The sequence below is a fragment of the Rhipicephalus microplus genome, chromosome 1 (genome assembly GCF_043290135.1).
Source record: "Rhipicephalus microplus isolate Deutch F79 chromosome 1, USDA_Rmic, whole genome shotgun sequence".
In the NCBI taxonomy this organism is placed as follows: Eukaryota; Metazoa; Arthropoda; class Arachnida; order Ixodida; family Ixodidae; genus Rhipicephalus; species Rhipicephalus microplus.
This window is the reverse complement of record NC_134700.1, coordinates 274,533,572-274,549,319: the sequence shown is the minus strand read 5'-3', so window position 1 is coordinate 274,549,319 and position 15,748 is coordinate 274,533,572. Positions and strand designations below refer to the sequence as shown.

At 46.1% G+C, this 15,748-nt stretch overlaps 2 protein-coding genes across 4 annotated transcripts in view; one reads left to right on the top strand and one right to left on the bottom strand.

The window, feature by feature from the left end:
• Positions 1 to 212: 212 nt before the first annotated feature.
• Positions 213 to 3,207, bottom strand: LOC119188197 (uncharacterized). Its single transcript, XM_037436124.2, has 2 exons — positions 1,800 to 3,207; positions 213 to 858 (listed from the first exon to the last, which is right to left on the bottom strand). Exons 1-2 carry the CDS (start codon positions 3,057 to 3,059, stop codon positions 322 to 324), a joined length of 1,797 nt encoding a protein of 598 aa, XP_037292021.2. The 5' UTR covers positions 3,060 to 3,207; the 3' UTR covers positions 213 to 321.
• A 4,021-nt stretch (positions 3,208 to 7,228) lies between these two features.
• Positions 7,229 to 15,748, top strand: part of LOC119188198 (uncharacterized) — a 28,637-nt gene continuing 20,117 nt past the window's right edge. For 2 of the 3 annotated variants that reach the window (XM_037436127.2, XM_037436125.2), the window contains exon 1: positions 13,863 to 14,046. In XM_037436127.2, the coding sequence (XP_037292024.2) occupies positions 13,883 to 14,046 (164 nt within the window). In that variant the 5' untranslated portion in view covers positions 13,863 to 13,882. Of the gene's footprint in view, positions 7,368 to 13,862; positions 14,047 to 15,748 lie in introns of those variants that run through there. The other variant, XM_037436128.2, reaches the window with a different exon arrangement.

Here is a 15,748-nt window from a genome sequence, read left to right as displayed (position 1 = left end):
CTGCCAATTTACACCCGCAAACTTCTTAATCTCATCTGCCCACCTAACCTTCTGTCTCCCACTAACCCGCTTCCCTTCTCTGGGAATCCAGTTAGTTACCCTTAATGACCAGTGGTTATCCTGTCTACGCGCTACATGCCCGTGTTACGCTACATGCCCGTGTGTTACGTGTGCTGCGCACTAAATGCATATCTCACGGAGACAGTCTTCCAATTGCGCTTCAGTAGACCACACGCGTCGACAACTTTACGACAGTATGTACCGTTCGCGTCACTTTCTTACTGATGCAAACAGCAAGCTTGCCGTAAGCGCTCGAGTCGTTCAGCGCGGGATGAAGTTCTTGGGACGAATCTTCATCTCGACCGCCTTGAGGGGCACCGTCTTCCAGGAGGGCCAGCGGATGCCCTTGGTGGTGGGCGCGAGGCGCTCGCTCGCGTACTCGCCGGTGAGCAGCACGCTGTAGCAGCTGTGGAACCACCAGCCGGTCTTGTGCGTGCGCGCGCAGTTGTTGACGCGCCGGGCGGCGTCGCGGTCGTCGGTGCTGAAGAGCTGCTCGCTGTGGCGGCGCAGCGAGTTGCCGACGCGCGGGTGCGGCCCGACGTACGAGCCGATGCGGAGCCGGTAGTGGTCGTTCTCGGAGCCGACCACGAACGCCTCGTAGTCCAGGTCGATGGTCTCGCCCTCGAACGACTCGAGCGTGACCCGCAGCATCATGTCGTGCTCGGTGGACAGCATGTGCATCAGGTCGTTGCCCAGCCAGAACTCGCGCTCGATGTCGCCGAAGCCGTGCTTGTAACTGTTCCAGTCAGTCTCGAAGGTCAGCGGCCACTGGCTGAAGTTGCCCCGACGCATAAGCACCTGCGGAGAAGATAGGAGCAGCCCCGTGCGGACTTTCTTAGCTTGTTTGGACAAAGGTCACGATATATGTGTTTCAACATTCGATGCATCATTGTATCGTACGCAATGCGCTTGATCCGTCATTTTCAATGAATAAGTCCATCTATGCACTTCACAAATATATTCATGGGCGTCAGCAGCGCGAGGGGTGAAGGGGGGTGCTAAAGGGGCACAGACCATGAACATGTAAATCATAGCTGTCGCTGTGCCTTTGGATCACTGGCCACAATACTACAAAAAAATAGTGTATTTTCGAAGAACGAATATGCGCTCCAAGTACAAGGATAACCCCTCCCCACCAGGGTCAATGCGGAATAATTAATTGGTAAGGTCAAACCGAAATGGTTGAAGAGATTTCATCGTTATGAAACATGCAGTAAGCAGTGAAGGGCTCCGGTAAACCTCCACATTTAGCTTACTAGCTCCCTGAATAAGCTAACTTAGCTTGACTGCGTAAAATCTCAGTGCGTATATTTGAACGACGTGTGGTGCGCTGTATTAAAATATGTAAAGTTCGCATGCTCCGCTTCTATATGCTAGGTATAGTAGCTCTGAGTGCACAGTGTTGAAGGAAGTTGAACGAATGACATGAAGTCACCAGAGATGAACATCAGTAACTCCATGCTGGTCCTGGGTGTGAGAGAGTTTGCCCTACGAAAGATAAATTAGGAATGCTGCTATGAAAGAGAAAAGCTGCTTCGTGTATAGTGGGCAAATTAAAAAAAAAAACATCAGGTACGTTTTGCCTATACAGTTGGGTAATTCAACTTGGTATCAGCGCGCAAATTGAACGCCCTTATAGTGTAAGGTCAGGTCTACTGTTGCTAATACAATAAGTTGTATTTCATTCGTATTTTATTACTATTTATGCTTTCTTTTTAAATATGCAAAAGTAGCCTCACCGTCCATCCACCTCCGTCGGTAGACATGTCGCAGTAGACCCGAACGGCTCGGACGCCCTGCGTGTACACGATGTAGATGCCATCGCACGTCGCGCCACCATTGCGTAGGTCTGCGCAGTTTCGAGGGCTCATCACGTGCGTGGCCGTGACACATTTTTCGCCGACGGACTGGACGCTGGAAACTGGAGCTCTGCGCGAAGGCGTGATGCTTTCCGCCGCCGTCAAGTCATCGCCGTCGGTGACCCTTTTTGGAGACCTGGGTTCGAAAGTTTTTCCAGGAGAGGGAGCTCCAGAAACACGACACTCCTTGATGTCGCTGAGACTGTTCTCGACTTCTCGCATCATCTTGCTGAAGTCGTTCTTCATCTCCATCTGGCTCACCTTGATCTCCAGCAGCATCCTGTTCGCGACTTCGGAGCTTCCGGTTCCGTTCTGGCCTCCCGTGTTCTTCCTCGGAGGCCGTGGAGTCGCAGGCGGAGCGTCCAACGAGCGCGCATTGTCGGCCATGCCGGGACACTGTTCCTTGAGCGACTCCAGCTCATTCAACAGAGCATCGTTCTGTTCGATGAGGCTGTTGGTGAGCACTTCTAGCCCTTCCAGCTTCCTGCCCATCTGGTTCTTCAGGACATCCAGCTGCTCGTGCATCTTCCTTTGCGTGTCGTCTATGGTGTCCACGAGGAAAGACAGCGACGTGTCGGCCGAGCCTCCAACGTTACGAGAACCCTCCTTCCGGGACGGCTCCGGTTCCGCGACGGCACGTGAAGCGGAGCTCATGGTGTTCTTGAGCTCCTTGTTCATGTCGTAGATTGTGTTTATGCCATTCATGACTTTCTTCAGCTTGCTGTCCATGTCGTCCTTCATGCGTGCCGTTCTCGCTTCGACCTCTGTCAGCTTGGCGATGCTGGTGTCCACCTTACCACCCACGTCACCTTGGAGGTTGTTAAAGGCCGACTCGAGGCTTCTCAGACGGCTGTTGAACTCAACTGAACCTTCACCGCCACCGCCGCCACTGCTTGCCACACGACCCATCTTGGACGACACGTCTTCCAGCTGCTTCTGGACCTTATCCAGTGCCATCTGAAAGCTCACCGTCTGCGTGGTCCGTAGATTGTTCTCTACCTGCAACTGGTCTCGAACTTCGGTGATGAGTGTCTCGACTTTGTCTAGCCGTGCGTACAGCCGGCTTTGTCCGTTGCAGACCGCGCATACCGAAGCGAAAACGAGCACTAGGAACGAAGTACGCTGCGCCGGAGAAGCCATGGCTGCCGTCGCGACAGACGTACGCAGTTAGTCGCTTGTATGCTCGTGCAACTGGCTGCGACCCCGCGTATATATCTCTCAAGACACTCGAGAAGCAGAATAAGCAAGGAGGAGAGGCCCGTGCGATTCTCGGACCTCGCGCTGTCAAAACTGGGCTGATAGCCGCGCTGAGCTTCGGCGTGGAGTGGAGTGGACACCCGCTTGCTGACGTGCGCGCACGAGTATGGCTCAACGCCGAGTCCGAGGAGACAGACAAGGGAAGCTTCCGTTAGCCGCAATAGATAACCGGGAAGACGCGCGTCATCCGGAACCTAGCGCGCAACTGCTCTTGTTTACGGGCAACATTTCGTTTGAGTCGTTCGTACACCACTCGTCTGGGTGCGTGACGGTTCCTGGAACGGGCGGTGACACACGGAGGGATTGCCCGGACTGCGACCAAGAGTTCGGGCCCGCCAACGGGCCAACCACGGGGAGAGGAGGACAGGCCGCGTGCGGCGTCGTTTAAGGGGCTTATTCTGCGAACGGTCGTCAAGGCCCGAACCTTCGGCGCTCGAAGAAAACACCCAGCGGGAAAAAAAAAAGAAAAAGAAAGGCGCGTGATGCAAGAAAGCACCGCGGTTCAAAGCGCACCAGAAGCGTCGTCGACCCTGGCAAATTTCCAGCCCCAGCCAAGGGGTTCGCGTCCGTGGGAGAATTCTCGGGTGACAAGAAAACAGCTCACGCTCTCTCAGCAATGCAGCCAGCCGCTGCGTGGATGAGTGCTGCACAGAGAAGGGGAAGGGGGTACGTGCCAGGGAGGAGGGGCTCCGTTTGTTGCAAGTCGCAAGCAACTTCGCGGTATACGTATGTATAGTGACGGGCAGTTAACTGAGACCGGCGCCGGCCCCCTCAGAGGTTCCCGAGTGCCATGCGTGTGTAAACCCACCCTTTGAATGTCAAACCACAATCGCGATCCAGCCCGATGATTCATGCGTGGGATGCATGCCATCAGTGCATGCACGAAGCTTTAACAAAGAGACATACGAGTAAGCTTACATCTACGTATTCGCGCCTGGTAGCGGGATTAGATGGGCATTGTATAGTTTGAGATAAAAGCCTAACAAGTACGCGATTAGATGTGCATACAGTTCAATGAGTAAGGTGCTATTAAGCATGAAGTGGGACATCTGTGCTATACCATATTCACTCTTCATTTGTTGGTAATAATTACTGCATGCGATGTAAATACCTCATGGAGTTAATATAGTTTGTACAATATATATAACAAAAGTTAGCCTCAGATGCTGAAAAAGTATTCGAGTATTTTATTCTTGGACGCTCTCTCCTTTTGTTTTTTCCGGGAATACTATTTTTTTCGCCAGGAGCAGGAACTCATGAAGTGGGATGAGCATGATGCACAACCGGGTTCAACATAAAAATTAATATCCGGGATCATTATCACTTAACTGGTATCATCACATGGAACTGAAGTTATATTAAAGAAGGTTATTTCGTTTTTTTTTCTGTTTTATTTTGAGGAGGGAAAACTCCAAAATAAATATGGATTTTGGTTTGACTCACCACATTTTATGTGTGGAATGGCAATACGTTTGACTCCTTTGAGAGTACACAAGCTTCGAACGTTTTCCACGGAGTGTGGTTTTAATGCACTTCGCCAAGTCGCACAGACCGTACTCGACTTTCCGAAACATCCTTACACTCCGATGGACAGGACACCCGATAAAGATGGGTTGTCGCTGATATAGCGTTGCACTGCTGAACACAAAGTCGTGGACAGGATCACCGTAGGGTGAATTTTAAAAGTAGCCAGAACTCACTCAAGCTAGAAGCAGCCAAAGTAGCCATACCATTCATTTTATCGCTATATTTATGGCCAATTGAACAGAGGCTGTATTGGGAGATTTTTTTTTTTATTACCGAACAACATAATATATAGTTTCGAATAAAGAGGGCCATAGAAATAAAAGGACACTTCTTTCCTTGCTTGGTCTGCTATCCGAAAATGAGCTGAAAATAAAATAATAAATCATAATAATTCAGTATGTCGTGCATATATTTTATGTAGATTAGCTGCAGTTGTTTTATAGACGAATGAAGAGTAATTATGGAACATTTCAGCCGACAAGTCAGTGCGGACATTCGAGTATAAAACGTTAAAACATTTTTTTTTCTTGGAGCCACATGTTGAATTTGATGAGTTATTGTTACGTAATACCTCTCAAGCTTCTGATAGTGAAATCTGGCTAAGATGAAGGGTCCAGCTTCGTTCTGTAGCGGTCCTCTCTCGCGAGAATACATACTGCGCATCTGAGAATTGGAAACTTTTGGGATGCATCAGTATAGATGGCGGGCAGCGTGCTAAAGTTACACGTTTGTCAATATGCATGTAACTTGGCCACTTCATATTTGCAGGCGTTGTGTTAGCTTAAAAAAAAGGGGGGGGGGGAGGGGAGCTTAATGCGCATTAACTTGCTCGTAGGCGATAGACGCGTGCTCACATAGGCTAATATGACAAAACAGCTTTGGAAATAGCGTGTTTAGTCCACAGAAAGTATGAAAAATGGCTATTTAATGCACAGATACACAAGTCAAAAGTAGCCACAAAGTAGCCAGGGCGCCAACTTGAAATTTTTGTCGAGGCGAAATTGTTAAGGGGCTGATTTGGCGTATATAGACACTAACAGCAATCCCTGTCGTGGATTGTATTTTCTGACGCGGCAGCATGGCATTCTGTGGAAAATACGCGTGTACCGATTTTTCGAAGTATACATCGTAGAAACTGAGGTAAATGCAAATGCGGATGAACCAATTCAACCATTAATTGTTGTCGTTTTCCTCTGCACATGGCTTGCACTGAATGGAGAGGATTGACCCAACTTGAGAATAAGTATACGTTTCAATAAAGAGGTGTGAAATGCGGATAATGAGTTCATTCAACTGAAGAAGTAAACAAGTGCAAAGTAATAAAATTACTCCAAATTAGAAAAAAAAATCATTCACATGACAAATTATAATCCTGTATTTCCCTTCAAGCCTTACTGGGGACTGCTTTTGTTTCATTTTGTTTTCTCATCAGTGACGGCACGTTAATCCGGAGCTCTCCGATTTGTTCTCCTTCGCATCCTCTGAGCTTAGCGAAATAAACTTTCACTGAGATATGAAACGCTTTAGATCGGATTAACAAGCTTAATACAATATAGTTTTTTTTTCTTTCGTGGCGGCTAAGTGTTCCGAAGTAGTGACACGGCAGATTTACTCGTGGTTATGACAATAACACCGAAGAGCTCGAGGCACCCGTCGGGCTATCCCGTGGATAAGCCCCCAGTAGTAGACGAAGCCAAAAGTGGGAGGACGTGGGAAGGGGTCTGCTTTCTTCTTTTTTGTTAGGGGGAGGGGGGGGGGACTAGCTGAACCATATCTTATCTATACGCGCGGCCCAGTGCATGCATTTGCGAGGAGAAAACCCTTAACGCCGTATAAGGTGAACGAGACTCGGCGTCAGCGTAGCTCTGGCCGACTGGGCTCGCCTATACGTCACCTCCTGACGCCGACGACCTTCGACGACAGTGTAACTCTGACCGACTGGACTTGCTCTACGCCATCTACTGACGCCGACAAGAGCTCTCGCAAGTGGTGCCCCGTGCTCGGACTCCTGTGACCGTGTTTCCATCTCTCCTATCCCCTCAGTTTGTTGTCGCTCCTTCTGGCTTACCACCTCACGTCTCTTCCTCTTTTCTACACCTTTACTCCTACCCCTTTTATCCCTCCTAACCCCCATCCCTTGTGAGCTACTGTTGAGGTGTCGCTCACTGAAACAGACAGTTACGGGGCTCACTTTTCTCTTCCTTTCTCTCTTAAGAATCACCTTCTCTGCTCTAAGGTATATACCTCATAAAATTTTCGATCACGCGCCTAGTCGAGAAACGGCAGTCATCCGATATTCTCATTCATGCAGCGGGCGCTTGCACCGGCTGACGTATACTCTGCGAATGCGAGTAGGCTGCTTACGTATACACTCCGCGTCCCTCGGCGAACGCCCGCCCAGCTGTAAGATGATCAGTGGGACAGAGGCGAGATCAGATACACGGGCGACGCAGAGTCAGGGGTGCTCGCTCGGTGCGTTGCGCAACGCCTTCTTGCGGAGGCTGAACTCGCCACCTCGGCGAGGAAATACGCCCGCTGGCGTGCATGCTAACTGCTGGCGCGCTCGCGTCCTCCTCAGCAGCTCCGGCCAGCTGTTTGGCCGGCCCCGCGAAGACTTCGCAACACCGCCAGCCACCGACGCCTGTTCCACGACAGCTTTTAAAGGTATATAGTGGCCAAATGACGAAACCACCTTTATATTGATAACAGCACGCGTCAGCTGGCTGATTTAGTCTCCCTTCCCTTTGATGGCGCTCGGGTCCTATAGCTGCATCTTCGGCTACCCTGATGATTTGTAGTTCATCCTTGCTGTCTGAGCTCATTGGGCAGCGGAGAATACAGTGGTGCCTCGCTTACATGTACTTTTTGGTCCCTTCGCAGTATGTTAAGCTAAGCTCAGATTATGTGCCTGAGGTGCGCCCGTTGGTTGCAGTCCTTACGTTTGTCTGAACAGTGTTCTGGGCATAGGTGTGTTTGAGGGGGGGGGGGGTGGCAGCCCCCCACATATAGTCAACGAAGACGGGGTAACAATGTATACTCCATACAATGACTTGATAGAGAGGAGGATGGTTCTGCGACAAATAATTATCCCCCACCACCCACCTGAAGGGGATCATTGAGTACGCCCGTGATTCCAATCATATATGTCAACCATCGAGTTGGCTAAACTAGGTTTGGTTTTCTTTTAGTGATCGCCCGCATTCACCCCACAGAGGAATGGGTGAAGAGCGTGGTGGCATTGAAAAATATGTTTATTGTGGGCATGGTGCAGCTAAACGTTTCCCGAGAAATATCTGTCATCGTTCGTGTTCTTTACTGTCTTCTCTCATTCAGAAATAAAGGCGTGTAGTAGCTTTTGTGATCAAAAGCATAGAATTATGTATACTGTATCAGCAGTTATAAGGGAAAATGCGGATATCACTGGCTCTCTTTCATATCTCCATGCCTGCAGCATGACATTAAGTCTCCGCAAGTTTCTCGTTATTAAGTATTCATTGTAAGCATTTTGTAGAACAGGTTATGGCAAATCATACACAAGAATCCACACCTTCTTTATTGTTAGTTTTTTTTTAACCTCCCGAGTTGTAAAGACAATCTAACCACATCGCTTTTTCTTAACTCAGCACAAAAAAAAAAGGCTTACCGCCTTTTCCTGGCCTTATTCACAGAACTTTCTCTTTCTTGCTATATTTGTTATTGCTTTGCTACTACATTTAATGAAAACAAGACATGGGTGGGTTTATAAAAACTATTTAACGATTTCGAGTACATCGTACTCGACTATGGGAGAGCAGTGAACTATCCCGGCTGCAGGTATATTTGCATATAATACGTGTTTAACGTAAACGCTCGGTACATATATACATCTAAAGCATATTCAAACCAGTACTACCGACTCGCTCCGGGGAACCTACAATAAGCAATTCAATTATATATTTCTTTGAAGATAAATTTTATTTTAAACTTTCTGCTTGCTGTTACCCCGTTTGGTCTTTTTACCTTATGTCTGTATTTTGGCGGCGTCTCCCCAGGGCTACCTGACTTATTGTGACTTATTGTAAAAGAAGCAGAGATATTTACTGCGTGGTCTGATCCACAAATGAGAAAGAATGTTGCTAGATCAGCAGCGCCACACTTGATTGAACTGAAGCCTGATCGAGTTACCGCCCGACATTTAGATGTGTCGCTTCGGTAATGCCACCAAAGTAATGTGTCTCCTTCAGCGTCACGCAATTAACACGCTGAATGTTGCAATACCTGCGTTGTTATATACACGACAGCGAACTGCTATGGCCTGCGTCGATCAGTCAAAACAAACACGAACGAAACGAATTGTAACTGCGACTTTTTACCGTTTATGCGTTTTTCCTCGGCTTTATTTGAATTTGCTGCGCTCGACGAAAACGCACACCTGTGAGCAACGGTGTCACAGTTCGTACATCGAGTAAAGGCATATAAGAAACAACAACGCTGTAAAGAAGAAGAGGCAGCGGTTTCCTTTGCCTTCGGACATGAGGTTAATCTCTCGCAGGGCTATGTGCTGCATGTAGACTGCCAAGTAGCATCCAGCCATCAAGGAAACAATAATGGCGAGAGTCATATAAGACATCCAGCCAGCGTTGTCCTCGGTAGCCAGACCACACATGATGCCCAACGGTGTCGTCGAAGAGTACAGTACGGCCATCTTGAGCGTCTTCCAGACGCCACAGCCAGTGCGAAGACCCATGACGCCCAGCACAAGGGCCATGGCAATCTGGCTTGCTATGGACGAGAAAAACAAGCCCACAGTCCCGAACACCGAACTACCTATGTGGAAGCCCTCGACGAAGAAATGAATGCTGGCCAGGAGAGCAAGTTCGGTGTAAATGACGCTGGACAAAGGTCGCACGTCGTACGTGTACTTTCTGCTTCCCAGGATGTACCTCTCGACAGTTCGCTCGGAAGTCTCGTGTACGGGCACGCCGTTGTTGATGGCGAGAAACAACGTGTTCAGAACGTGCGCCAACAGCACTCCCGCTGCCGTCATGTAGTCTGCTATGGGCAAGTTGACGGTGAGTGCTGACTTGTCCACCATCGCCCTTGCAAGCGGAACCATCCTGACGAACCAGTGAGCGAGACCGACTCCCGTGGCCGCACTGATGCAGTTGTTCAGCACTTCCGAGAGCGCAGGCTTGGTCGTTCGTGGTGCAAGAGCTGTCATAAACAGCTGAGGGTAGACGTACGCAGCTAAGACGACGGTAAATGCTGCAGGAACTGCGAAAGAGCTTGCCAGTAGAATATACATGCTTGCCGCTGATGTTGTTGTTGTTGTTGCCCCTTCGCACTGGCACTTACCCACTATGGGGGATTGGCCATGAAATCTAGAAGTATCCTATATGAGATATATTAAAAGGTTTATCCTTAATGAAAAAACTAATGATGTAATAGAAAATAATAATTAACTAAAAAGGAATATTAAACTAAACAGATAATTGAAGATTGAATCAAGAAGAGAAAAGGTGAGGTAATACTACAGTGGAAGACAGAAATTTTGAGTAGACCAGACAATCGAGCTTATCTCACCCGGTCACAATCAAATGAATATGCAAATTTCATTCAAAATTAGACAAGTGTCTTCAGAAATATATTTAAGCAGGCATTATTATGACATGCGCTTTGATTCTCGAATGAAATTGCATACAGCATCGAATACGCTCCTGTGGCAATGTCCCAAGCTAAAGGCACCGAAACTTAGAACATTATCTGCAGTTAAATTTAAACCTACTGCTTGAAACGGAACAATTAAAAGTCTTTTCCTAATTAATGAATAGTTTTTACATGTTATAAAGAAATGCTCTATTGTTTCCGTTTCTTCACAGAATGGACACAGGGGGGATATCGCCAGACCAGCTCTGTGCAAGTAAAAGTTTAATGGAGGGACACGACATCGAAATTTGGTTAAAATGACTTCTAACTTTTTAGATTGACTCCACTGAGGTTTCCAGGGGTATGTTAGGTGCTGATAGTCCGTATATTTAGTAATATTTTCCATAATATCCGTATAAATAGCCCATTTTCTATATCTGATCGACACTATGTGTTCCGATTCTGGTAGTACCGAGATCACAGGGCCATCAAGTGTGGCTCGAGATAGTGAATCGGCTATTTCATTCAACCGTATGCCACAGTGTCCCGGGACCCAGACTAACTTCAGGAACTTCACATGAGGTGGAACTAATGTTTGTAATGTCGCTAGAGCTCTTGATTGTTCTGAAGCTGTGAGAGTAGTACACAGCGAAAGAGAATCAGTAATTATCATTGCACTCTCTTCGTTTGAAGGAAGTTTTCGTAGCGCTAAAATAATAGCCAGGAGCTCAGCTTCGAAAACCGGAGTGAAGTCTGGTAGTCTTACCGAGAATGACCAACCGAGGTAATCTGAGACGATTCCTACTGCTGCCTTTTCTTTATTCACAGAAGCGTCTGTGGCTATTATGTTCTTTATTTCCGCATGAGCTATGTAGTCTTCTAACCTGTCATTTAAGTAACTCGAAGATTGAAACTTAGATAGTGGGGGAAAAATTTCATCACATTCTATCGTAATATTGTGATTTAATGCTTTGGTTCCAATTACCGATCTGATATCCACCTTTATGCTTTCAAGTTTCTTTTGTACAAAAATAATCTGGGGAGTACGAAAGCGTGGCCAGTGAGCGAGGAAGAAGGCGTCGGGGTCACTAATAAAGGCATATGCAGACCGTCTCGCTGATAAGCCGTAAAATTTCAAGTATGTTTGTACTGTTAAGATACGGAATCGGCAAAGAATAGTTGGTATGCGAGCTTCCTGATATAGTACATTAATAGCGACATACCTGGGGAGTCGCAAACACAACCGTAACGCTTCTCGCTCTAATAGAACTAACGGTTTAATTTTGTACGTAGGGCCACCCGAAAATAATATACACCCAAATTCGAGTATTGGGCGCATGTACATTTTATATATCATTAATAAGGTGTGTCTACGTAACCCATATTTTCTGTTGCTCAACCTTCGCAATAAGCCTGAAGCTCGTTGTGCCTTTGCCACGTTATAGTCTATGTGAGGGCTCCAGTTAAGTTTCTCGTTATAAATAATGCCCAAATATTTGATAGACTCTACTTGTGGAATCGGTTCCTGATTATAAAGTACTGAAATTTGAATAGAATCTGCTATAGGGAACACCAGGAGCGCACTTTTACTGATGTTTAGAGACAATGAAATTGAATGCAGCCAAATTTCAAGAGAATACATGTACTTTTGCAATTTTTGATGCAAAGAATAAATGTCACTGTCTGCAACGAAAAATGCAATGTCGTCTGCATAAATGTAGACAGTGATATCTCGTTCAATGGGAATTGAGCTCATCAACACATTGAATAACAGCGGAGATAGGACCGCCCCTTGAGGTACTCCACGTTGCTGTTTGAATTTAGATGAGTGACATCCATCCTTTGCACAATAAAATTCTCTCGATTTTAGAAACTCTGCTACCCAATCAACAATATATCGCGGAAAGTCACATTCGTGTAAAGAATTCAATAAAATTGAGTGCTCAACGCTATCATAAGCTTTAGCTATGTCTAGTGTTACTAGTACCGCGTATTGTCGTCTTTTTCGGGCAAGCTGTATTCGGCTCTCTAAGTCGGCATGAGCACACCAAATTGAGCATTCGCTACGAAAACCTATTTGAAATGGTTTCAATATTAGCTTGTCAGCCATCCAAACTTTTATTCTATTATTGAGAACTCTCTCTATAATTTTGATCAGGTGAGATGTTAGAGAGATTGGTCTGATGTTGTCAATGTTAAAACCTGACCCTTGTTTTTTTAATATGGGAATCACTCTAGCTATTTTCCAGTCATGTGGTATCCAGGCATTGCTTAAGGAATAGTTTATAAGGTTGAGGACGTCGCCGGGTGATATCTGGAATAAAATTTTAATCATAGGAACTGTTATACCGTCAGGACCAGGAGCCGAAGAGGGTAAGTTTCTAATTACGCTTGACATTTCGGACAATGTCACTTTTTCGTAGTCAGTCTTTATAGAGGACTTTTGCCAGTTGATTGTCAAAGTCGACGAAAATCTGTTAGCTAAACTTCTTCCGATTGCCTCTAACGAATTAGTCATTTCTTCCGTCGATAACCTGTCATAATCAGAGTTAGCTAGAGACGGCAGAATTTTGCGCGATCTCATATATCGGAATAACGCTTTCTTATTTCTAGGTTTGGAAAGAAAGTCGAAATGTTTTTTGTCATAGTCTTCTTTAGCTTTAGCCACGGTGCGCTTAAATGTAGCAGCAATAAACTTGTAATCTGCCCAATTTTTGGGGGACTGATTATGAATTAGCTGCTTCCAAGCCGCTTGTCGTCGTCTATGATCACGAGAGCACTCAGAATTCCACCACTGACTACAAGGCTTTCTCGTATCAGACTCAATAGAAAATTCTGCTTTTTTGAACGTTCTTTTAATTACCGCACTTAATTTCATGGCTTTATTTTCATCGTTGTCTTCAGTGGGGGTAGTCAAAGCAACTTCTAGGTCATTTTTAAATTTGGAATAATTGATAAAGGTTCGAGCTTGGGAGTAAGATGGAATAATGGGGCAAGAAATTTCAAACAGTACTGGTAAGTGGTCACTGTTGGTGGCGCAGTCTAGAGTGGTCCAAGATACGCTAGAAATACCCGAGCTTATAAAACTCAAATCTAAGGCAGAGCGGGATCGGTCTCGGATAAATGTGGGAGTTCTAGCGTTGAGGCATGATAAATTATGGTCTATAGACCAGTCCCACAAGCGTTGTCCACATTGATCAGTCCTAAAACCCCAACTAGTGTGGTGAGAATTAAAATCTCCAACCATAATTTTTTTTTTTTTTTTTTTTTTTTTTGCCGCTGAATGTTTTGATCTTTTGCTTCTTTTACACGACAGTGTTCGAACGCGCTTCAATTACTATTCCGAAAATACCGCCATTGCGACGTAAAAGAGCGCGCTTCAAATCACTAGTATTGTGAACAAATTGCTTTAAATGTGCTTTCAAAGTGAATATAATAACTTAATAATGTATTTTGATGAACAGTGTTTTGTAACATTGAGACAAAACGGACAAAACAGCCGCTACTGGCGTGGCCATCGCTGGTGCATTGAAACTTCCGGCTGGCAATTCAAAATGGCCGCCAGAAAGAGAACGCAAGAGGAGAAAAATTTAAAAACTCTTCGAGAACTTGCCGCATTACCTGCAAATAAGCAATGTTTCGACTGTCATCAGCGGGGGCCAACGTATATAAACATGACTGTCGGGTCATTTGTCTGTACGTCTTGCAGCGGAATTCTGTAAGTGTTTTTTTGTTTCATCGCTCTTCCAAGCAACATCACTCGAGAAGTATGCGTAGTTAGGGCTACACTTTCTGTCTGCCACAGCGTGCCCTTCATTCATTTTCCTTCAAAGTGCGCGTTCGCGTCTTCGAGAGGGCAGCCGTAATTGGTCCGTGACTATTGCCCGTTGCACGGGCGCCGGTGAAGTCGGCCCGCTGGCCATGTAGGTGTACCGCCCATTTGGCAAACGACCCCTCACCGGATGATGCAGCTGTGATTGACTAATCACCCGGGATGTTCCTGGGGTTCCACAGTAGGTGTAAATGACATTCCCATGTGTGACCTTCACTTGCACGGCCCGGCAACTGACGTTTTTTTGAAGTGCGAACGAAACCGATGGAGGCGTGCATTGAGCGACCTTCTGAGCTGGGGATTATCGGTGTGCCTCTGCTAGCGCTGTCAGCTGTATTGAAAGGTCGACCGATAACTTTCGAATACCGCTCGCTGCGTTTGTCTCCGTGGTCATTTCATTCCTTCGTGTCAATCACCTGAGCGTACACTCCTCGTATCCGCCCGAACATTTTGATTTAGCAGTGTTTGTTCTGAGAAAGTATTCAGGTTTCATGGCAGCGAAATTGCAAAGCGGACTTTGTGCTCTACCACTGCTACCTACTTTCAAGCGCTGTCGATAAAGGGAAAGCAGATGCCTTGTCCAATTTACCGGTTTCATGTATTGATAATCATTTCATTGTGATTCGCACTGTATTGAGTGAACCCGTTGCGATAACCGCCGCAGCGATAGTGCTTCAATTTGTTCGAGTGGCACTTCGGGACTGACTTAATTGGTTTGAAGGAAAACCTACCTCTTTTGGACAGCTTCAGTCGTCGTTCAATTGGGCACACGAAACAGCTGTTCGATATATACATCATCGACGTACACACATAGTAAGGCAAGCCACCTGTAAAGAAAGGTCCTTGCCCTGCCATTTGAAGGTGACATTAAAGCTTGTGTTCCGACCACTTGCTTGCACTTTCACGTGATAAATGTGTAATAGGTTCGGTAATATATGTTTCTGGAAGAATCAAGTTAATTTCTTATAGACCACTTGTTATCTATTTTATTCTTGACACTGAGGTTGCCTGTTTTATTTGGGTTGCAGCTAAGTGTGTGAGCTCTTTGTAAAGTAAGGCTCTCTACCTCTCTCTTTGTCACTGACTATAACTTCCGAAAATTATTTTTGAGTTCAATGAAAACCCCGACATAACTGGGGTCGCATTAACGGAAAAAGTAGAGCACATTTTTAGACTCGGCATTAGCCTACCGCTAGAAGTATCTAGGCCATTGAGCTGGTCAGTACCCGGTGTATGTCACATTGACGTAGGAAATCAAATTAGGCTCTTGATGGCCTTTCCATTCAGCCAGTGTGGATGTAAATTATGGTGCCAAGATTGTATGGCATCATCATATATAAACTCATATTTATTTTTCAACTCATTCTGGCAGTCACATTATTGTTGTCTCTTTAAACACTTCTGCCGAATCTGATGTTAAAGAAGTATGCAACAAAATGAAACTTCTCACTAAGTCATCATAAATAAAAGTTGCTTCCAACCTTTCTGAAGTGCACATGTTGCTGGGATATTGCTTGATAAGCACTTTGCAGTATTTTTATGTACTTCTTTTTATACAGTGCCAAGTGCACGTTACAATGGTGCAACT

What these genes read in the sequence shown, in the direction of transcription:
- LOC119188197 (XM_037436124.2), bottom strand. Translation starts at nt 3,059, where the DNA reads ATGGCTTCTCCGGCGCAGCGTACTTCGTTCCTAGTGCTCGTTTTCGCT. An exon ending in CCGACGGAGGTGGATGGACG is followed by an intron (nt 859 to 1,799) that starts GTGAGGCTACTT and finishes TCTTCTCCGCAG; the next exon opens with GTGCTTATGCGTCGGGGCAA.